At 43.4% G+C, this 23,909-nt stretch overlaps 1 protein-coding gene across 5 annotated transcripts in view; it reads left to right on the forward strand.

Moving 5' to 3' along the window:
* Nucleotides 1-20,177: 20,177 nt before the first annotated feature.
* Mtdh (metadherin) overlaps nucleotides 20,178-23,909 on the forward strand; it is a 53,127-nt gene continuing 49,395 nt past the window's right edge. The window contains exon 1 of one of the 5 annotated variants that reach the window (XM_052747587.1): nucleotides 20,178-20,835. In XM_052747587.1, coding sequence (XP_052603547.1) covers nucleotides 20,458-20,835 — 378 coding nt within the window. In that variant the 5' untranslated portion in view covers nucleotides 20,178-20,457. The remainder of the gene's footprint in view (nucleotides 20,836-23,909) is intronic. The other 4 variants (XM_052747588.1, XM_052747585.1, XM_052747589.1 and 1 more) reach the window with 4 other exon arrangements.

Genomic DNA, 23,909 nt, shown 5'->3' on the forward strand with positions numbered 1-23,909 from the left:
TGGAAAGTGTTCTACGGTATAGAGTAACCTACAGCATCAGTGCTCTATGAAGCCAAGGTCTAGATGAGGCACTAAACAACAGATTGAGATGGATGGGGGAATATCAGAGCTAAGGACACTAACAGAACCTTTAAGAGAGTCAGCACAGGTCTAATAACTAGTACAGAAATGGCAACAAACAAGATTGCCACAGTTGAAAATAGAACTTGTGACATGGAGGAAATGCTTATAGAATCAATAGTGATAAGAGGATCAGGAGTTCAAGGCCAGTCTGGCCTACCAGAGACCCTGTTTTAAAAAACAGAGAACAAAAAAAATTATGAAACATTAAAGGAAAAAAACATTTCAGGTGCTAGATCGCAGTGACTTGGGCTATGATAACAATGAACATCGCCTCCAATCCAGACATCCTAAGGCTAAAAGGAGTCAGAGTGGAAGCCACCTCAGATAAAACATATGTGCCACCTTTTCTGGTGTCCAGCTACCACACCCTTCTTTTGAGCAACGCAACACCAAGACCCTGACCTCCTCAGCTCCACATGATTAAGATGGTCCCTGGCTGTTCTGTTGCTCACATGCTTGTCATACCGTTGTAGCTTGGAATACAGAGGCTGATACTCAACACTCGCCTATTTACAGTTTAGCAACCAGTTCCCCAGCCAGATCAGCTACAAATGAGGATGAGATAAAGAAGACTAGAGAAACAATTCTACTCCATGGCTCACTTGGGAAATGCAGGAAACAGACTTTCAGGGGAAACATATGTTTGTTCCTGTTGTTGTTGTTTATCTTTATTGCTTAACCTAAAGGAATATTTTCAGTGGCAGAAAAGTCATGACATTTAAGCCCCAAGGAAGCTATGGCATCCTATATTTATCAGAGATACCTCAGGACTCATAGACTACTAAATGAAATATAACAAGGCTGAGTTTGATTTAAGAGACCGCTGAAAGACAACTGAACAGACCACTACTTAGTCTTGTTTATTCTTCAAAGACGGAAGTCACAACGGCTCTAGCATCGCAGGAGATGGCCAGTCACCACTCCCTCCATACCTGCCGAGGTTCCTGCACTTCTGCAGCCCAGGACCACATGACCTATCCCTGCAGATCTGGGACCCCTGGCCTTGCTGATCACCATCTTCTGGAGCCCTCTTGGACCCTGCCTGGGGCACGACACTCATCTATTCCTGGCAGTTCCCTTGTTCACAGGCTAGTCTCTTCTTCCCTGTTCCAGGCAGGACTAACAGTGCCACAACAGTACTGACCAGGAGACTGGAAAATGTGCTTCCCCAAGAGCAGCTGGGCATTGCCAGAGCCTGACAACAGACTCTTCTCTATGATCAAATCCAAACTATAGCGTCTGTCCGCACTGCTCCATATCCATGAGCTCAACTGCTGATAGAAACAGACTCTTCATCTGCACTGAACAGGAATGAACTTTCCTTAACAGTACACTAGAACATATTTATGTATCTTAGTTTATATTCATATGTATATGTTTACATCTTATTAAGTATTATAATCAATAGGATATTTAGGTATACAGCAGGATATGCATAGGTTATATGCAAATACTACATTTTATATAAAGGCCTTAATAAAGCATCTTTGGATTTGGGTCTGCAATGAAGCCCCAGAACCATTCCCCCATGATTCTGTACTTTCTACAGATCAACCGACAAGGTCTTTCTAGAAAGTACTAAAACGCATTGTACTGCATTGTTAGCTGAAAACTAGACTGAGCAGAGGCATCTACCTTGCTCTGTAATGCTGGTTCTATTCTTGTATAATATTAGAAGGACCAGTCTTAATATTATACATCCCAGGGGCTCAGGAGAGAGAACTACTAATGGCAAGGACTATTTTCGGGAAAGAGAATCACAGCCCAGGGAGCTCCATAGTCCACTTGCTTTCATTCCTCTGGCATAACATCCTATATACATAGCTTCAGCTCTGTTCTCATGCCTAGCTCCTTTCTTGCCTGATTTCTCTCTATACTTATCTATTGCTTAATTCTCTCATCTTAATTCTGCCTCATCTAGGTCCTTTTCAGCTTGTTCTTACCCAGCTAGTACTTCCCCATCTGGCTCTTCCTCATCTTCCATCTCGTTCCTCTAGTCCTCTCTTCTAGCCCTTCAATCTAGTTCTTCCCCATCTCAGTTTGTTCCTCGAAAGTTCTTACCCATCTAGTTCTTCCATTCTCTTTTCTCTTCTCCATCCCTCGTGCCCTGGAATTCCTGGTATATACACACTTACAAGCAGTAATCCCTTGGCAGTGTAAAACCAGGCTTCCAGGGTCAAATGGAGGGGTAATAAGAATCACATAGAGAGGCAATAACCGTTAATTATCATTTGCAACCCCAAAGGGAAGTGACCAATGGGGAAATAAATTAACTAAAGGCTAAATTCAGGTAATATCTAAGAAGAGGGATCTTATGTGCTCAACTATAGTCTTAAACGTGAATAGTAGAAAATGTTAAGAATCTATAAGTTGCTAGGTCAATGGGAGAAAATAAAACTGCCTTCTTTTTTCCTGTGGCTCCTATCTGTCCAAACTATCTACCGTTTATCTGCAGGGTGAGGGAAGGTGTATTCAGTCTCTAGTGTACAGCTAGATGCCTCTGGTGATAGTTAAAGGGAGATCTGGATCTAGAGGTAAGGTTTGGGAAAGGAGGAAGTTAAAAAGGGAGGGTCCGAGCTAAATTGTGTAAAGCTATTACTTAACGTCCACCTGACCTAGGCGGTGTCTCCATGTGGAATTTATCTTAAATCAGGAGACTTGCATGTGGCTCTTATCACTGTTAGTCCTTGAAAGTGGCTAAGGGAGATAGCTGATTCCAGAGAAAGCCTTTCCTGAGGCTGTTCTCCAAATACCTGGAATGTGTATGTCCAGAGAGTGATCAGTCCACACTGTTAGCCATTCTTAGGGAAAAGTCAATTGGGAAAACTATGAAGGCACACATGATTTTCATAACAGAATACAGCTGATACATAACAAGCCAAATAACACTAAAAACTCCTTGAAATTTGGCTTCCTCTGGAGGAATTCCCTGATCCCTCCAGGTAGTGACTTTGCCATAACCAGCTGAGTTCTTATGATGTATTCCTGCGGCCTGCAGCATTCTACCATAAAGAAAAATTAAGAATAAAGGTTCAGGCAGAAATTTCTATTTGGATAAACTGCTCATGATTTTCTTATAAAACATGTGACTTACTAGTAAACTTAAAGACCACATCTTTGAAAACTGAATAATAGATTTACAAGCATGATATCATCCACTTCAGGCATACCCATAAGATATATAACATTTGATTACACTTCATCTTTACACTTGGGTTGGTTTGTGCAGAGTTGTGGACTGAATCCAGGGCCTGCACCTGCATCCCCCATTTCTAGACTTGCTTTTTGACAATTTCTTTTTAGCATTGTACTGGTGGTTCATAATTTTGCTTTTGTTGTCTTCCCTTCATGCTTGGAAGGCAGTGAGCTTAGATCAGTGAGCACATATCAGATGACAAAGTACTAACATTTGCCAGGCCACAGCCATACAGCTCATGTTCTCTTAGGAAACAGAATCTGAGTTTCAGCTGAGCTTTGTCCTAATATCCCTTGTAACTCGGGTGACCATGCCACTAAGATCTGGCCCATGGAATGTTAGCAGAAATAACAAATAAAACTCATTACATGTGTCCTAAAAAGAATATGCCTTCCTATTCCATTCAATATTCTCCCACCTTGCTGCAAGAGACCTGGGATTGGCAGCAAGCCATCTAGGACCAAGCAAATTTATGTAAGAAGCCAACATATCAGCTTTGTGTAAGAAATAAACCAGACTATCAACAGAAATAAAAAAATCTTATCTTGATTAAATTTTTAGTTTTTAAGGCAGCTGAATCTTTTATCTTTATTGAAATAGCCTATAATTTCTATTTCAACTATATTACATTTAGATTGTATTACATTCCATTTATGTTATACTACTAATTAGTATTTCATTATCACTAACTGCTAGAGTATTTAAGGCAAGTAGCAGTAAAACATTCAAAGAAATATACAAGTTCCTTTACAAAGAGGAATGGTAGCTTTACAAATTTGATGACCAAAGCAATACAATATTTCAAAATGGTCATTGTAGTTATTCACTATAAAAGTCCAAATGCAATAAACAACCATATTCCAGGTTATGCGAAATGCTGCCCACAGAAAGGAAAAACAGGACAGTGTGTTAAAGGAATGTGCAGGATACTGGATGTCTTTCTTGACCTATGCATCAGCTACCTCAAAAGCTAGAGAACATTCCAGTAACCACAATAAACAAGTGATTTCCTAGTGCTAAATCCTAATAGCTGATGTAATTCAATTACTCTGAATCTATATTTAACAACCTTTTTAAGCTTCAGTTTTAAAGTAGGCTAAGAATAGTTTGTCCAGATGGAGAACGAACATATTTTAAAAGTGTTTGATATAAACTGGGGTTGTGGTGAGTGTGAGCTTTTTTAGGAAGTACTTTGCCACTAGATTCTACAAGTTTCCATTCATAAATAATTCTGTGAGGGAACTGGGAAAGAAAATTTAGTCTTTTCTCATAGAATTATAATGGCAAAGAAGTGGTCAGGAAAAGAGAAATTTTTGTTTTTAAGACAAAATATCTAGCCCAGGCTGACTTCAAACTGCTTATGTAGCCAATAATGATCTTGAACTTCTGATTCTCTTGCATCTACCTTCTAAATGCTGGAATTACAAGCATGTAACACCACACCTAATTTATACCAGTGCTAGAGAATGAACTCAGAGCCTCATGTACTCTGGGCAAGCACTCTACTAACTGAGCTACATTGACAGCCCAAGAAAAATAATTTTTGAGTGAAGAAGAGCCTTAGTGCCATGTAAGATAGTGTCTGATGTGACCACATTTCTATTTCTACATTGGTGACCACAAATAAAAGGAATGCTATCAGTAGAAGAGAAATGCGTATCTAATTCTCACAATTGCCTTTGGGCTACCAAAGCTGGGTGGGAATGATCAGAAAATAACCCCGAACGTTTCTGAGAAAGAAATCACATGTCTTCAGATGACTCTCAGGAAACACCTGAAAGAAGCTATGGAGTTTCAGTTTCACAGATTATAAAAGTCCTAAGAGTCATTTTGCTTCAAAATGAAAATTGTTAGTGATCACTAGTTTAGCTCAACTTTACCATATTTCACTAACGAAACGTAATCATGCTGCTCTGTCACAGAACAACCGCTACCCATGATTGTTTCTGCCTTGTTATGCTCACGGCCACTCATTGTCACTTTTCCCCTTCATTCCTTCCACTATTAAATTTAGGCATGTGGCACCTCACGTTTCAGAACATAGAAACAGCTTCCTTTCCACTTCTAATAATCATATTAGCTAATTCTTACATCGACAAATATCTTTGGTAACAGATACTTCAGTAAGGGCTGGCAGTGCCACAGATGTCAAGGTCAGGTGGCGGACACACCAACTATACAACATCCTCACACCAAATTATAATAATCTGAGCTATTGCCCCGGGGTTACGAACTGCGTTATGTACTCACCACCCCCACCACTGAACTCACACGCTGAAGCCCTTAACCTGGCATGTCTGTATTTGGATGACGCTTTTTGTTGTTGTTGTTGTTTGAGACAGAGTTTCTCTGTGTAGCTTTGGAGCCTTTCCTGGAACTCACTCTATAGCCCAGGCTGGCCTCGAACTCACAGAGATCCACCTGGCTCTGCCTCCCAAGGTGTGCGCCACCACCGCCAGGCTGGATGAAGCTTCTAAAGAAGTAATTAAGATGAAAGACAACATAAAGGTAGGTCCCTAACTTGACAGGATTGGTGTCCTTGTAAGAACAGGGCAAGGTGGCGCAAGCCTTTAATCTCAGCACTTGGGAGGCAGAGGCAGCCAGATATCTAGGTCTGAGGCCAGCCTAATCTACATTAGCAGTAGGACTCAGCATCTGTAGTGAACTGAAGCTTAGTTCCCAGTCGTATGCTCAGTTCCTTTGTCTGCTTCTGAGTAACAGGGCACTAATTTACATAAACACTTTTTCACTCAGCCCGACAGCTGCTGCTTTCCTTTCTGCTAAACCCCCAGAATAACAGGTCGGTGTTACAAACTTCATGCCTCCCATGAGGTTTGAGAGGTTATTTTTCCTCTCTTCCAAAGATGGTTATTTTTCACCTCTGAAAAACAGTTTTTCCTTTTATTAGTTAAGTTTCACAGCATTAGAAAACATCTTAAAATTTAGCTGGAACCCTAGGAGCTACTAGAATGTTGATAAAAGGCATGGGCTCACCTATTTTAACACTCAATAGTGACCTTATTCAACAAATAGTCTCTCCTAAATAACACAACTTATCCAGAAACGCATTTTAAATTCAAATTATACTAAAATGTGTATAATTTTTAAAAAACAACCATCTTAGGAGACAGGCACAGTGGTATATGTCAGTAATCTTAGCTACTTGGAAGGCTAATGGGAAGACCCAGAGTCTGAGGCCCCCAGGTTACACAGTGAGACACTGTCCAAAAAAAAAGCAACCAAAACTCCTAGTTCCTCGGCAGTGGCGCACACCTTTAATCCCAGCACTCAGGAGACAGAAGCAGCCGGATCTCTGTGAGTTCAAGGTCAGCCTGGTCTACAGAGGGGGTTACAAGACAACCAGAGCTCTTACAGAGAAACTCTGTCTGTAGGGAGCGGAACCCTAGTTCCTACATAGGTATAACTATTGTAAAGACTTTTAGGAATATCTTTCCAGCTTCCTATCCATGTATACAATACACACACCTTAAAATGTTAATTAACTAATCTTAATTGTGCTATTATATAATTTAACCTGATTTTTTTTCCTCTTTGCTTACCAGCATGGCTTCCCTTATTGCCAAAAAACTAATACAAACACCTATATGCTATATTCTTCAAGGAGTACATAATGTTCTTCTGTTTGTCTGTGTCACAATGTATTCAAATAATCATTCCTTGGTACTTCTCTCAATGTATTACACTATAAACTACAATAAAATGAGTGTCATTTCACTTTCATGTATTTGTAGTTATTTTCTTTGGATAATTCCCTAGCAGGGGATTTCACTGAATCAAAGGTTATTCACTTGTTTTTTGTCTTTGTGTGTACGTGTGTGTGTGCCTGTGCATACATATGTGCCTGTGTGCATTCATGTGCATGTGTGTGTGAATGCTTGTAATTGTTTAAGTGTGTGCATGATACAGGGAACATGTGGAGTTCAGAGGACAACATTGGGTGTTGGTCTACAGCTTCAGCCTTGAGACAGAATCTGCTGTTTGCAATTGCTTAGCCACAGACTTCTAGGTTTCCTGTCTCAGCCTCTCATCTCACCGTAGAAGTTGTGGGGTTACAGATACAGGCTACATGTCTAGCTTTACACTAGTTCTGGGGATCTTCACTCAGGCCCCCATGCTTATGTGACAAATGCTTTATCCACTGGGCCACCTCCCAGCCCTGTTTGTTTTTTGAGACAGGGTGTCGTGTATCCCAGGCTGGACTCCACTCTCTGGGCAGCTGAGGAACATGAACAACTAACTGGCCCTCCTGACACTCCCACGTGCTAGGATCACAGGAATGTGCTGGCATGCCAGGTTTACGAAGTTCTGGGCATCAAACTCAGGGCCCTGTGTATTTCGGGGAAGCATTCTATCAACTGAGCCCCATCCCCAGCCTGTCTGTGTGCTTTTTGAAACACAGTCTCACCGGTTAGCCAAAACTGACCTCAAATTCACTGTATAGCCAAGGCCAAGGGTGACCTTCTACTCTCTGTCTTCCTGCCTCAGCTTCCTAAGTGCTGAGCTGAGAGGCATACACCACCCCTTCAGGTAGATATTTACATTTTAGCACTTGTTTTTTTTTTGTTTGTTTTAGTTTTTTTGAGACAGGGTTTCTCTGTGTAGCTTTGCGCCTCTCCTGGAACTCACGCTGTAGCCCAGGCTGGCCTCAAGCCTGCTATCTCCCTGCCTCAGCCTCCCAGGTGCTAGGATTACAAGTGTGTGCTACCACATCTGGCTTCAGAAGCCATTTCTACTCTTCACCTGGAGAGATTAATTTCAAAACCATCAATGTTGACGAATTTCTAAATGATCTTATTAAGTAAAAAAAACATGGAGCCAGAAATTGGGATTAAAGTCTGACAGAGATCAGAGGAACAGGAAGAGCCACCAGCCAACCTCACCTCACCGACACCTCGGCTTCCAGAGGGCGAGTTACTTCCTGTCTACCCACGCCTATATGCCTTGCTGTTCTGCCATCTGATTTGCTCTCTGTCCAGCTCCATCACTTCCTCTTCTGCCCAGCTCTATCACTTCCTGTCAATCTGTACAAACCTCCAAACCTCCATGGTTAATTAGTGTTGGAATTTAAGGCATGTGCCACCATGTCTAGCTCTGTTCCCAGTGTGGCCTTGAACTCACAGAGATCCAGACAGATTCTCTGCCTCCCAAGTGCTAGGATTCAAGGTGTGTGCTACTGTTGCCTGACTTCTGTGTTTACTTATAATGGTTGGCTTTTTCCTCTGACCTCCAGGCAAGCTTTATTTATTAAAGTACAAATAAAATATCACCATACATCAATTCCTTGTTTTTTTCATGTCATAGTTCCTTTAGTTTCCTGCCGCTTGTATTTTGACTTTTGAGAAGATACCCTTCTGCACCTTCAATATTTTGCTTGGAAATAACTATTCCTGCACAGGCAAGTCCTTGATATGCTCAGCTTCTTCCCAGTTTCAGGAAAGACTTGCCTGAGTTTTCTGCCATGATGTAACAAAAATGGCCATTTCTCTAGTTTCTATAAATGTGCTCATATCCTTTCAAGCTTCAGAATGGCTTTAATCCCTGTTTCTACTAACACTATGTACAAGGCAATTTGGATTTTATCATGTTCCTCTAAATTCTTCTAGCTGATAGTCATCCCTTGATCTCAAAGCCACTCCATTTTCAGAGTTTTTTTTTTTTTTTTTTTTTTTAATAGCAACGTCTTATTATCAGGTACCTAAAAACCCAGAGCAGTTATCTATCCCTATGTAGCAATATTGCCACAAGTATAGCAACTTCAAACAATACACATCATTTCATGGTTCTGTGGGTGAGGAGTGTAGCCATTCAGAAAGTGTTAGGGCTGGGCTTATTTGGTGTTCAATCAGAGGGAATCTATTTCCAAACTCTTGAGAGTGTTAGCAAGATTCCCTTCTTTCTGGGTTGTCAGACTGACTGGAGAATCCAGACTTAGAATCTTGTTTTCTTGCTGTCTGACAGAAGACCATCCCAGTTCCTTGGCCAAGGTTATTGTAACAAGACCCTGAGACCTTAGCACAACTGACTAGATGGTGGAAGTACCATTCAGGCTGTAAAACTCAGCACCTAGACAGCACCACCTGCCAAACTAAAACAAAGGCCTAATCCATCAAAGTCCATACAGTTCTGGGAAAGTTTTAAAATGTACTAACATTGCTTTTTGGCTTCTGCAGTTCTGCTTCTGGCTAACTAACAAGAACGTTAACTGAAGTATGTCAACCAGAACAGGTTTTTTGTGCTTAAAAGCTCACCACCCTGAGAAAGGCTCAGGGCTACACTGGGATTCGAACACCCAGTGTAGTCGCCAGCCGGCTGGTAAAGACTTGCTATTGACTTCAACTCGTGTCCAAGCAGTCTTCTCTAGTGAATATCCCAAAACAATTACTTCACCAAAGCCAGTATGGGAAAGAGAAAGCAGTCTGCCAGCAAGATGGAGGCTGCGTTCAGGAAGTGATGTGAAGGCAATGTGAAGGCCTAGACTTGACTTTACAGACACCATCTTAGGGAAGGGCCACCATCTTAGACCACCTGGTGACTGGGGGCTGTACTCAGTTCCAGGAAGAACCTCAGGAATGTGCCATGACAACTCAAACAGATAACCTAGAAGCAGTCAATTAAGAAACAGGGCAGTAAAATTTAACAAGATCCAGATGCTCCTGCAGACATCCTGTTGGCTGTTTATGACCCTTGCAGATATCCAGATATCCTGTCGGCAGGTTGTGGTTTCGCACCAAAAATCTAACTTAGTAAGTTTCAAATGTGGTTTTGCACTGAAAAATCTAGATGAGTAGTTTTGAAAAATCACTTTGCCCCATATCCCTTCCACCCAATCCAAAATGCATGACATTCCTGGCTTGTAGTTTTTTTCCTTCAAAAACCCTCCTTTCCCTGAGCCTGGGGCCACTGTTGCATTTCCCTCCATCTGCCGGGTGGTCCAGGTTCAAATCTGACAATAAAAAGTCCCTGGTGTGCTTGCATCTGAAACCGGCTCCTTGGTGGTCTCGGGGGTTTCACAACACAGGTACAACCCCTTTGCCATATTCTATTGCCTAGAAGGAAGTCACCCATATCCTTTTTCCCAAAGGATATGATAAGGTCAAAAACTGAGGGATACCTTAGTCTGCCACAAAATATTGATGCCCTGTGTGTGTGAATATTAAACAGTCTATATATTCACATCAAGTTAATGTAAACTACTCTCTTAATTTGCTCAGAGGCATGATGCTAGATACAGCATATAGTGCAATGGTGAGCAAGAACAGTCCCCATCCTTGTGGAAAATAGAGTGGGCAGAGAGAAAACCACTGCAGGAGTGAACAGAAAATTAGACCAGCTGTGGTATTGCACACCTTTAATCCCAGGGCTGAGGGGTATGCGGGGGAGGTAGGTGGAGCTCTTCGAGTTCAAAGCCAGCTTTGTCTACATAGCAAGGTCCAAGTCCGCTGGGGCTAGATAGATAGTGAGACCCTGTCACAAAAGAAATTTTACAACTTTGACAAAAACAAGAAATTTCCCAGTGCTGTGAAAATGTGTACCATGAGCAAATAAATTGATCTAGTGGTTGGCACAGCTTCTGAGAGAAAATTACTTTTTGCTTGAGATATAAGAATTGCATGGTAAATAACTAGGAAAAGCACAGGAATGACTTGCACACATAAAGAAGAGCATCTGCAAGGGTGTGGAACTACAGCACCTGAGAACTGAAGAGTGAAAAATTGAACAAGGAAGCCAGGACACACCTCCTGCTCTGCTCTCTCCTCTGAGGTTGACACTGATATATGTATTCGGTTTTTTGGTCCTCATGCCTACAAATTCCTCTGCATCCCCTGTTTTTCTCTTGCTACCAACAATCCTAACTCATCCTTCAATCCTTTAAACCTAAACACATTGCATTTAGTGTTTCTCTATACCCATCAGGCCCTCAGTGACACTGAACACTTCATCATCCTGTTAGAGGCTGGTCCTGTGGGAAGCAGACTTTTTCAAAAGATCAGCATGCAGGTTATCTGTTAGTCAGTGCTCCTGAAGCTGATCCATGGAAAGAGGATGAGGGAGTAGGATTGGACAGAGAGATGCAGGACTAATAGCTCTCACCCAGACTTATGGAGAGCCTGGGGGATGAGAAAGCCTTTGAGCTTGTACCAGGTTGCAGCAAGCAGCCCAGAGCTATATATTCCATTAGGCTAATGACTCCTTGAAAGAAAGATGACTTTGGCTGAGGAAGTTCCTCTCAGTAATTTCTCCAAACATATGGACAAGCAAGTGGCATCTTCTGCCATTATTCCATGTTTAGAAATAAGTCTTTTTTTTTTTTTTTTTGGTTTTTCGAGACAGGGTTTCTCTGTGTAGCTTTGCGCCTTTTCCTGAAACTCACTCTGTAGCCCAGGCTGGCCTCGAACTCACAGAGATCCACCTGTCTCTGCCTCCCAAGTGCTGGGATTAAAGGCATGCACCACCACCGCCTGGCTGAAATAAGTCATTCTTAAAGAGGAATCTAAGGGCCCACTGGTCACAGTAGCCCTACATCAGCTCCAAGCTCCAATCGATTGTCGTCTACTGCCTTGTATTAAGGAAGACTGTTGTACTCATTGAGTTTCTAGATTTTTGTTTGTTTTGTTTGAGACAGGGTTTCTCTGTATAGCTCTGGCTATCATGCAACTCACTCTGCAGACCAGGCTGGCCTCTAACTCACAGAGATCTGCCTTCCTCTGCCTCCCTGATGCTCAGATAAAGGCAGATTTTTGTTTCTTGTTTTGGGGCTGGATTTTGCTGTTGTTTGCTTTTGCTTCTGTTTATTTTTCTTTCAGTTTAAGGGTTTTTTTTTTTTTTTTTTTTTTAAGGACAGGGATAAGATATTTAAAAGCAAAGCATTAGGATTTAATAAAAATCTGTCAACTGAGATTGTTGACAATCAAACTCAGGTCCCCTGGAAGAATAATATGTGATCTTAAGTGCTGAGCATTCTTGTCACCCTTGGGTTGTCTCTATAAAATATCCCTAAGACTCATGTTAACACTTGGTTCCCCTCTGGTGGTGCCATTGGGTAGGTTGAGGAATCTTTAGGAAACGGATCCTTGCTGAAGGAAGTAGATCCCGGTGTCTGTGGGTGAGCCTTGAGAGTAACAGGCCTGCTTCTAGTCCTTGCCCCTGTGCTTCCTGAACCAAGCTGTGAGAAGCCCCAGCTGCACTCTCCTGCGGCCTTGCCTTCCCCAACATAGTAGATGGCATCCTTTCAGACCTAGAACCAAGATAAAGCCTTCCTTCTTCCGTGTGTGTGTGTGTGTGTGTGTGTGTGTGTGTGTGTGTGTGTGTGCTGTGCTTATTTTGAGACAAGGTCTCACTATGGCACTGGATGGCCTAGAACTCAGTCTTTATGTGAACCAGGGCAGCCTCAAACTCACAGAGATCTGCCTGTTTCTGTCTCTCAAGTGTTGGGATTAAAAGTGGGTGCCACCATGACCAACTTCTTCTGGTGTTTTATCTCAGAAACAAGAAAAGTAGCCAGGGCCAGTGAGATGCATGAGGGGGTAAAGGCATTTGCCAAGCTGGACGACCTCAGTTCAGTTCCAGAACTCATGAAGTAGGAGAGAACTGACACCTGTAAGCTGTTCTCTGATTTCCATATGTGTGCCATGGCCCATGTGCACTCACGCACATATACACACAAATATATAAATGTAAAAATAACTTTTCTAAAAGAAATACACTTTTTTTTGGGGGGGGGGGTTTCAAGACGGGGTTTCTCTGTGTAGCTTTGCGCCTTTCCTGGAACTCGCTTTGGAGACCAGGCTGGTCTCGAACTCACAGAGATCCTCACGCCTCTGCCTCCTGAGTGCTGGGATTAAAGGCGTGCACCACCACCGCCCAGCTAAAGAAATACACTTTTGACAGGGTTTAGCTGCATAGCACAGTCTGTACACACTGTTTTTTAGATTTATGTGTATGAATATTTGTCTGCATGTATGTGTGCAGTTCCTGCAGATACTTGAAGAGGGCATTGGATCCCATGGAGCTGTATGAAGTTAAGGTTGGGAAGCACCATGTGGCTGGGAACTAAACCTGGGTCCTCTGTAAGAACAAGTGCTCTTAACCACTGTGCTATCTCTCCAGACCTGGCTTTGATTCTCACTCCTGTTGCCTAGAACATTCAGGTGCTAGGAGTATAGATGTGTGCCACAATACCATATCTAGGTCTAGATGGCCTTAACAAAACTAACTTGTTTTAGTTAAAGTTTATATTGCTGCAAAGAGACACCATGACCATGGCAACTCTTTTAGGAAATATTAAATATTTAGGAAAATATTTAATGGGGTGGCTTACAGTCCAGAGATTTAGTCCATTATCATTATGGTAGGACATGATGACATGGAGGTAGATGTGGTGCTCCAGAAGGAGCTGAGAGTGGAGAAGAAGCTACATCTTGATCCACAGGCAACAGGAAGTGAACTGAGATACCAGGCATGGCTTGAGCACATATAAGACTTCAAAGCCTGCCTCCACAGTGACACACTTCCTCCAAGAAGGCCACAGTACTCCAACAAAGCTGCACCTCCCAAAAGTGCCACTCCCCCCAAAAGTGCCACTCCCCATGAGCTTATGGGGCTAATTACATTCAATAACCATAAGAATGTTATTTTCTTTATAACACTGTTTCTCAACCATTTTTCATTATCCCCCAACAGTCTTTTTAAGCATTTCTTAATGCCCCATATGAATTTTTTAATTCCACATATACACTATATATCAGCATACACACTAGAACTGAACTTTATACAATAAGGTTTTCCATTCCCTTCAAGAATCAATAATTTTTACCCCTGAATGTCACTGAGCTCAGATGAGAATGCATGAATAGGTAGGCTTCCGGCTTCCAGGACCATGAGAAAATATATTTCTAAGAGATGATTAATCTTTACTGTCAACTTGACTGAATTTAGAATCACCATGGAAACACAACTCTGAGTGTATCTGTGAGGGTGTTTCCCGAAGGGTTTAGCTGATAAAAGACTCACCCTAATTGTAGGCTGGGGTCCCAGGCTAAATAAAAAGGAGAAAGTGATACTGAGAGACAGTGTTCCTCTCCTTCTGCTTATCGCCTTTAGATGTAATGTGACTTCCCTGCCACAGTGGACACCACCTTCAAACTGGGAATCAAAACAAACCTTCCCCTCATCGAGTTGCTTCTATCAGTTACTTTGTCCTAGTACAAAACAGCACAATCAGACAAACAGAGCCAGTCTGTGGTCACATGTCAGTCAACTCCAGCAAATTCATACATGCTCTAAATCCAAGAAATGGCTGCACAGTATACTGGAAAAGATGTGTTACCAGGGGGGCGAAAGCAGTTCTGATCATAGGTCTGAGCTCAGTCCCATTAACACTGGGGTAGCACTTAACCCTCTCTATATAAAATTCCTGGCTTCGCCAGGTGGTCATGGTGCACACCTTTAATCCCAACATTTGAGAGGCAGAGGCAGGAGGATCTCTGTAAGTTCAAGGCCAGCCTGGTCTGCAAAGTGAGTTCCAGGACAGCCAGGGCTATACAGAGGTCCCTTGTGGTGATATATTGTGTACCCCAATAAAGTTTGCCAGAGGATCAGAGGACAGAGCCAGCCACTAGATTCGACATAGAGGCCAGACAGTGGAGGCACAAACCCTTAATCCTATCACTCAGGAGGCAGAGATTCATTTGGATCTCTGTGAGTTCAAGGCCACATTGGAAAAAGAGCCAGGCAGTGGTGGCACACACCTTTAATCCCAGTACTGGGAAGCATACACGCCTTTAATCCCAGGAAGTGATGGCAGGGCAGAGAAAGGTATATAAGGCGTGAGGAAACAGGAACTAAGGCAGTTCAGCTGAGATCCTTTCAGGTAAAGACTCAGAGGATTTCAGTCAGAGGATTCGTGTGGAGTTGGTGAGGTAAGAGGTGGTGGTTGTGGTTGCTCTGCTTCTCTGATCTTTCAGCTTTCACCCCAATATCTGGCTCTGTTTTTTTTTTTTTTTTTAATTAAAAGACCTTTTAAGATTCACATGACAGTCCCTGTCTCAAAAAAACAAAACACAAACAAACAAAAAATTTTACTAGCTTCAAAGAGTATTTCTTCAGGCTCTTTGAAACAAACAAAAAATTGAAAGAAAATTTTCAAACTAAAAGCATTTAGCTCATTTTTAATATACTACTGCTTAAGCATTACAGTGCCAGGAATTCTACCCTCAGGGAAGTAATGATGGATATTTATGAAGATTTAGTTGCAAGCATGTTCTGACAATTATATTTGATGGCGACACAAAATCTATAAAGAGTCTGTCCGACAATAAGAGTGTATACAATCACAGTAGAAGGTGCTAGAGACGGCCAGCAGTTGAGGGCACAGGCTGCTCCTTCAGAGGACCCTGGTTTGTTCCCAGCACCCAGATAGTGGCTCACAACCGAACACCTGTAACTCTAGCCCCTGGGTACCTGGTGCCCTCTTCTGGCCTCTGTGGGCACTGCATACACACGGTGTACTTAAATACATGCAGGCAAAGCAGAACTGGACTGCAGGTTGGTGGCCCTGCTGTGGTTGCCCTGGGGATGATGCTGAGACTCTGGTTGGGAAGTCTGGGTCTTCTGGGCTAGGTTGGGAGGTTCTTGACTAGGCTGAGGGCTTTACTGATTGTCAGGTGACTGTGGGTGAAGAGTGCTTGGCCAGAGGAACTAAGGTATAAAACAGCATGAAACAAATAAAATGAAAACAAATCTTTAAAAAAAAATCACAGAAGAGATGGACAATATAACTTCTTGCCACTCAGTTGACAGCTGGAGGCCAAAAGAGAATAATTCTTTTTTGAGGTTGTTCCCACTGGTAGTTTTCCCATGTTTCAGTGGATAGCCACACATCCATGTGTTGTGGAATATTAATGAGGCAAAGATGTGTTGCATTTGTTTATGCTGCAGAATATTACTTTAACTGTGTAAAGGTGTGCTTTTGTTTATGCTGCATTTGTTTAATGATGTAACGATGTGTGTTTAATTATGTAAATAAAGATGTGCTGCATTTGTTTCACCTTCCTGCCTAAGGCACCTGATTGGTCTAATAAAAAGCTGAACCGTCAATAGCTAGGCAGGAGAAAGGATAGGTGGGGCTGGTGGGCAGAGAGAATAAATAGGAGAAGAAGAAGAAAAGAGAAACAAAAAAGGAGAGAAGGAGGCAGACACCATCCAGCCAGACACAGAGAAGCAGTGAAAGGGAAATACACAGAAGTAAGAAAGGTAATCAGCCCTGAGGCAAAAGGTGGATAAAGGCTCAAAGAGCTAGCTAGAAACGTGCCTAAGCTAGGCTGATCATTCAACCAGTAATAATCAGTCTCAAGTCATGATTTAGGAGCTGGTTGGTGGCCCCAAAGAAAAACCTGGTACCTCTATGTATATATGGGCAGCATTAGTGTGCTGTGGGATATTTGATCACACTGTGAACCCCAAGACTGCATTAATTAAATAAAATCAATAGTTAATAAAATAATAACAGAAAATAATCATAGAGAGTCAGAGGGAGTTTGGAAGATGGATAGAGACACACAGGAGGGAGGGACTTTGAATGTGGAGGTCTTTTTTGGTACAGGGCAGTGGAAGGATACTCTCTTGCTGGGTCACTGGCTAAAGAGGAAGGCCAGCTGGTTCCTTCTCAGCCTCTCTGAGTTAACAGGTATTCACCCCAGCATCTGACTCCGAGTCTTTATTGGTAAATAGAACAATAGAGATTTAGTTAAAAACTACACTTGGGGGCAGCAGCAAGAGGCGGTTCCAATGGGACACAAAAGTCCCTCCAGGCCTCCACTTGAGCATCTGGGCAGGGATTGCAGAGCCACAGTCAGTGGCTAAAACAGCAGTAGATTCAGGTGCAGCCACAGTACCGGTGATAAAACAACACTAGTGGGATACACACACACACACACACACACACACACACACACACACACACACACACACACATACACAGTGGGAGAAATATATAGACATGACGTTGGGGGGTACATGCTGAGAAGCAATATGAGGAGAGTTAGAGGGAACTGGTGAGTAGATTATGATTATATTTCATTGTATACATGTATGAAATTCTTTAAAGACAAATTTTAATTAAAAAATCTTGCCATTAAAATTTATAAATTTTATGTGCATATTTACTTCATATGACGATAAAATTGCATGTGCATTATTTACTATATAAACCTATAAACTATATAAACCTATGTTGTCTCCATAATAAACAATGGTATAATGTTGAGAAAGTGTTCTTGAAAATCATGGGTGGGAAAAAACTTTGCTTGGAATCCCATTTTTGTAGGACCTGAGCTGAGTTTTTGCTTGGTTTGGGAGGGGGTTGAATGAGAAATGTTCTCCATTCGCATTTTAACATTTGGTGGTGCTCCTTAGGGAGGTTATGGAGCTTTAGGCTGTGGAGCCTTGCTGGAAGAAGCAAGCCACTGGGGGCAGGGGTTGAGGGTTCTAGCCACCCCACTTCCAGTTCCCTCCCTGTGATTCTTGCTTGTGGCTGAAGACGTGATCTCTTAGCTTCCTGCTGTCATGACCCCAGGCCATCATAGACCCCGGCCCTCAGGAACAGGAAGCCAAATACATTTTCTGCCACAATTTGCTTTTGGTCAAAGCATTTTATCACGGCTATAAAAATTGTGTGAGTTTTTGTTTGTTTGAAATGGGGCTTGGTTATGAAGCCCAGACTAGCCTGGAACTCTGACTCTGTTCCTAAGTAGCCACTGATTTGTTGTCGCTGTAGATCAGTTTTCATGTTCTAATTATACCCCAACGGAATCATACACTATGTACTTTTTGTCTGGCTCCTTTCATTCAGCATTAACAGACACATTCATGCTGCTGTATGAGTTTATAGTTCATTCTTTTATATTATGAGGGACAGGCCCTTGAATAGGTCACTCTCAGAAAAAGCACTCCTTATTTCCGACGGAAATCTTCTAAAGGGTTTCAGACACAGTTTACATTGTATCTTTGTTATTCACAAGGAATTAGGACTCGTTGTCTACTTAGACTAGAGCTGGTATTCCATCACAGGCAGCTGTTTTGCCTTGATTCTCTCAAAGTATTGCTTCATTTAAATTTTAATCTAATCTCTGTGCTGTTGTAATTAATAAACCTAACTTTCTGGAAGTACAGTTACATTCTTACAAGTTTTCTTAACTGTCAGGAATGCTCACAGCTACACTGAATGCAAACCAGTAGGATGTGACTCACTTTTCTGTTTTTAAAATATAAATGCATGGTGGGATAAAGAAATAGTTCAGTGGGGGAATGCTTGTCTACGATGCTTACATCGTAAGGCTCTGAGTTCAATCCTCACCAAGACCACAAAAACAAAGTACACATACATGTGCATACACAAAGAGAAGAAGGAAGGAAGAGAGGGAGATATGATATGTCCCTAATATCAAATACAAAAAAACAAACAAGAAAGACAATATAATCTTACTAAATCATATTTACTTGCTAGACTGCAAAAGGGACTAGAATGCTCGCCTACAATTACTGTAATCATTTAATTCATAAATCTACAGGTGATCTAGAATGATCATACAACTTCTTAGGAAAACCATGACTCTGTGTCTGGAACCAACACGAATATGTGGGGTTATAGATCTTATTCCAAAAGTATGAAGGGAATTTGTTAATGTTTAGAGTTCACGCAGGCCCCACTCTAAGGTTCTGGCCTTTATAATTTAGTCCGCAATTATAAGTCTGCTTAAAGCTTAGCCAGAGCAGTTTCTTACAAAACTCCATTCCAACCATTAATCACAATACTCATTACAGCACTGATGCAAAGTAGGTCAAAATACATTAATAGATTTTTAGTTTGTATTTACTTCATTTGCTTACATGCTAATTATCATTTAATGATAGACACTGTTTCCTTATAGCAAAGTCAAAATTTAAATCCTAAGATAGCCTCCAAGCATTTTTATAATTAACAACTGAAGAAGCGCCTCATTTATTTATTTTTGGTGCTGGGAATCTAAGCCAGAACCTTGCATATGCTCAGCAAGCATGCTCTATCACTGAGAACATTACCCAGCCCACCTAGTTTCCTTCAATGCCACATTCAACTGTCGGGCAACACACGCAACTTTTTTTGTGTTGTATGAAAGCTTAAAATAATATGCTACAAGGAAGCTTCCTCTGCATATATATACAACCTAATGTGCTTCGTCTCAATATTTCCTATTAAGGCTACAAATTAGCAGGAAAATAATAGTGCCGCCCACGGGCTTGCCGACTTTTTAATTCTGGAGTCTGACAACACGCAGTAGGAGTGAATGAGCGAACGGACGCAAATGTTGGCAAATGTTAATGCTAGTCCGCCCCGAAGAAACACTCAATTGGGAATTACACGTGCCGCGGCCTCAGACTCCACGGAGCCCCCTCTGGAAGCATCCAACGGACCGGCGACCTTAGGGAGGAAAAGCCGCTCCACTGCACGACCACTGCAGGAAAGCGCGGGGAAAGCCTGCTCACACTCGGGACGGATTCGCCGGGTCGCTCGCGCGCACGCCTTACACCTGCGTCCCTCCCCGCTCCCAGAGCGCCCGGGCCCGCAGGGCTTCCGCAGCCAGGCCGCTCGCCCCCCGCTCCCGAAGCTCCGCGCCGCCACAGGCCGCCAGTCACTCGCGGCGCCAGGGAACCCCCGAACCAGATACCGGCAGGCCCCGCCCACCGAGCCCACGTGACCCCGCCCCGCCCACAACATCCACGTGACTCGCGCCGGCCTCCGCGCGCGGCGTGTATCGCAGCCCGAGCCGCCATTGTTCCGCCGGGGGAGGACAGCGGGGCCTGGCGCTGGCGCCCCGACGCCGCTTAGCGGCCGCCTCTGGAGACACTCTGTCCCCGCCGCCCCCTGTCCTCCTGGCGGCGGCGGCGTGAGGCCGGCTGCGGGGACTGGGAGCCCCTTGGCCCTCCCCGCGGCGGCGGCCGCCAATCCCCCGCTCCGGCGTGAGGGGCGGCCGCGATGCGCTCGGCCTGAGGTGTCGCGGCCCTCGTCGCCTCCCACGGCTCTTCCAGCGGCGTCCGTGCGCCCCGGCGTCATCCCGCGAGTGTCTCTGACGGGAGGGAAGATGGCTGCACGGAGCTGGCAGGACGAGCTGGCCCAGCAGGCCGAGGAGGGCTCTGCCCGGCTGCGGGAGTTGCTCTCGGTCGGCCTAGGCTTTCTGCGCACCGAACTGGGCCTCGACCTGGGGCTGGAGCCGAAGCGGTACCCGGGCTGGGTGATCCTGGTGGGCACCGGCGCGCTCGGGCTGCTGCTGCTCTTCCTGCTAGGCTACGGCTGGGCCGCGGCTTGCGCCGGCGCCCGCAAGAAGCGGAGGAGCCCGCCCCGCAAGCGGGAGGAGGCGGCCGCGTCGGCCCCGGCCCCCGAAGACCCAGCCCAACTGAAGACTCTCAGAAGCGACGAGCAAAAGAAGAAGAACCGGAAGAAGCTGCCAGAAAAGCCCAAAGTGAGTAGGGACGAGGAGCCGGGTGGGCAAGGGGGGGCCAGAGCGGTTAAGCGAGAGCTGAGGACGAAGTGATAGGTGAGCACGTTCCTTGAGTAGGGGATAGTCGGAAAGTGTAAGAATCCGTAGGAAAGTCGAGTTTCCTGGGTGGAAATTAACTCTAGGGGTAGGAATAAAAGTGCCCAAACTTGAAGCCTTCATCTGGGAACCTTGGCCGCACCAACTGCATACCCTTCCTAGAGGCCTGTAGAAGTAGGCTGCATGTGGAGGTTAGTGGAACCTTACGCTGACGTTGGGAAGTTCTGGAAAGACTGCCTGGGAGAGAGATGTCTATCTCTGGCCACATTGAGACTTGAGACCGTAGCTAGTGGAGGATATACGGTGACCTAAAAACTCTGGCTTAAAGAGGATTAAAAGGGTCCAGATCTAGACATACTTCCACCTTAGTTGGAAATGTTAAAGGGAAGTGGTTGCTCTGTCTTGATTTGGTGGGGGTGGAGGGACTGGCACAGGAGCTGAGCACAAAGGATCTGGCTATCTAATATTCCTTTGAGATATATGACCTGAGCAAAAGCTAAGGCAAGTTCAGCAAAGTAGTCTGTAGTACAGTCCTGAGTGGAGGCTTTTTTTTTTAAATGAAGTAAAAGGGGGTAATAGATTAGAAAGCTGAAGTTGAGAGAGGGTCCCAGTTTGCTGGACCACGTGTGAAAATGCAAAAGGTAACCTATTTTTATCAGGCCTTAGTGTTTTACTAATGTATTCTGTGTTGCCATTTCTCCATCATACATATAATTTTTATATTTCTTTGTTGGGGAGATCTTGTGCCATGGCACGCATGCGGAAGTCAGTCCTGTTGGAGTCGGTTCTCTCCTTCCACCACGTGGGTCCTGGGGACTGAACTCTAGTAGTCAGGATTGGTGGCTAGTGCCTTTACCTACTCAACTGTTTTACTAGCCGGTTTTACATTGGGGCGGGGGCAGGCAAGGGTGTTTCCGAGACAGAGTTTCTCTGTGTAACTGCTCTAGCTGTCCTGGAACTCCCCTTGTAGACCAGGCTGGCCTTGAACCCACAGAGATCCGCCTGCCTCTGCCTCCCCAGTGCTGGAATCAAAGAAAGGTCTGCGCCATCACGCCTGACTGGTTTTACCTATTTTTAAAATACTTTACAGTTGAGAATATAACAAATGTACAACATGAGAACGATCTATTAGCAGCATGTAGTGGCATATGTGTTTAATCCCAGCACAGGGGCAGGCAGGGACAGGCGGATCTCTGAGTTTGAGGCCAGCCTGATCTACATAGTATAGTGAGTTACAGGACAGCCAGAGCTACATAAAGAAACCCTGTGTCAAAAGAGAGAGAGACAGAGACAGAGGGGGAGGAGGAGGAGGAGGAGGAGGAGGAGCAAGGAACGAAATACTTCCTGTTTTTGTATCATCTGAATGTAACCCTTAACCTTTTTAGAACAATTCAGTAAGCCAATACCAGGTTCTTACCATGTAGAGATGCACTCTGATATGTTTAATGAGTGGTGCAAGGTGTGCACAGAGGAGTTAGTCAATCATGGGAGCTAGTGTGGGAGACAGATTCATAAATAGTGTATTCATGGGCCCTCGGTTGCAAAATAGAGTGTGAACACATGTTGGTGTGATTTGGACGGTAGAGACTAATTCCAGTTTGAGAAGTTTAGGGAAGTTAATTCAGGAAGCTGGGTTTCACTTCAAAAAAGAATATTGTTAGTAACAATACAAAAAAGACTGACAGCTCATCTCCTAAGTATTCATGTTTTGCTTGGTAAGTAAAAAAATAGGATAGGAAAGAAATGTAGAAGAGTATCAGTGTAATAATACTTCCTTAGGTTCAGAGAAAATAACCCACGTAGACTATGCATAATTAAAAGTTCAGAAAACAAAGGATTAAGTAATGTTCTGATGAAAGTAGAACATTTGGCTTCAGAGTAAAGGTGATCTTGAAACAAACCACATACATTAATCCTAAGGCCTGTGTGGATTGTGGCAGGTTATGAAAATTTCAAAGCCTCTTTAGAATGTTTAGAATTTCAGATGGACTTGAGTTGAGAGACAGGTACTCTAAGAGTCCATTTGAACTGCATCATGACACCAGATGACTCATCTGAAGGAGGAACACACTTCTGTGAAAAATGTACATCTTATTTGAGATTTGGCCCATCATCCTTTTCATTTGTTTGGTTTTTTTTTGTTGTTGTTTGTTTTTGGTTTTTCGAGACAGGGTTTCTCTGTGTAGCTTTGCGCCTTTCCTGGAACTCACTCTGTAGACCAGGCTGGCCTTGAACTCACAGAGATCCACCTGACTCTGCCTCGAGTGTTGGGTTTAAAGGTGTGCACCACCACCGCCCGGCATCCTCCTTTTCATTTGTGTTGAGGAAGGGGAAATGGATAATAAATAAGTCTACTGAGATCTTTGAGGAGTTGGATCATTGAATGTGAATTGGATGAAATGGGTAACTATTGAAGAAGTTATGACCTTAAAACTCGACTACAGCTCAGAAATATATTTTACATTCCAGCACAGGCACAAACTTACTTTTCTTTAAGCAGTTTGTGACCCACAAAATTGGCTTTTTGTTTGATTATAAGGCCTAACACCGCTCCTGCCCTCCCCTTAAAAAATACTGCTTTTTAGGGCTAAGTATTAACTTCATTACTTCCTGTTCATTATATTCCTTCCTGTTCATTATATTCCTTGTACTGTGCTACGTTTTTACTTAGGGGAGGAAAAAAACAAGGCCTAGTTATAAGATGAAAGCAGGAAAAATGAGTGTTTTATGTCATACTATGAAGGGGACACAAAAGTAAAAAGCTCAGTGACTTCTCAGGGAGCTTTATGCTCGTTATGGAAGATGTCTGTACATATCCACTCCTCGTGTGTGCTCTGCTTTCATGGATTAAACCAACTAAAGATCAAAATTTATTTTTAGGGACTGGTGATGTTGCTAAGTTGGTAGAGTGCTTACTTGGCATGCATGAATCCCTGGAATCAGTGGCCAGCCCTGCATAAACTGGGGTCTTGGCATATGCCTCTATAATCCCAACATTC

Source organism: Peromyscus californicus, unplaced genomic scaffold (genome assembly GCF_007827085.1).
Source record: "Peromyscus californicus insignis strain IS unplaced genomic scaffold, ASM782708v3 Scaffold_20__1_contigs__length_68692818, whole genome shotgun sequence".
Classification (NCBI taxonomy): domain Eukaryota; kingdom Metazoa; phylum Chordata; class Mammalia; order Rodentia; family Cricetidae; genus Peromyscus; species Peromyscus californicus.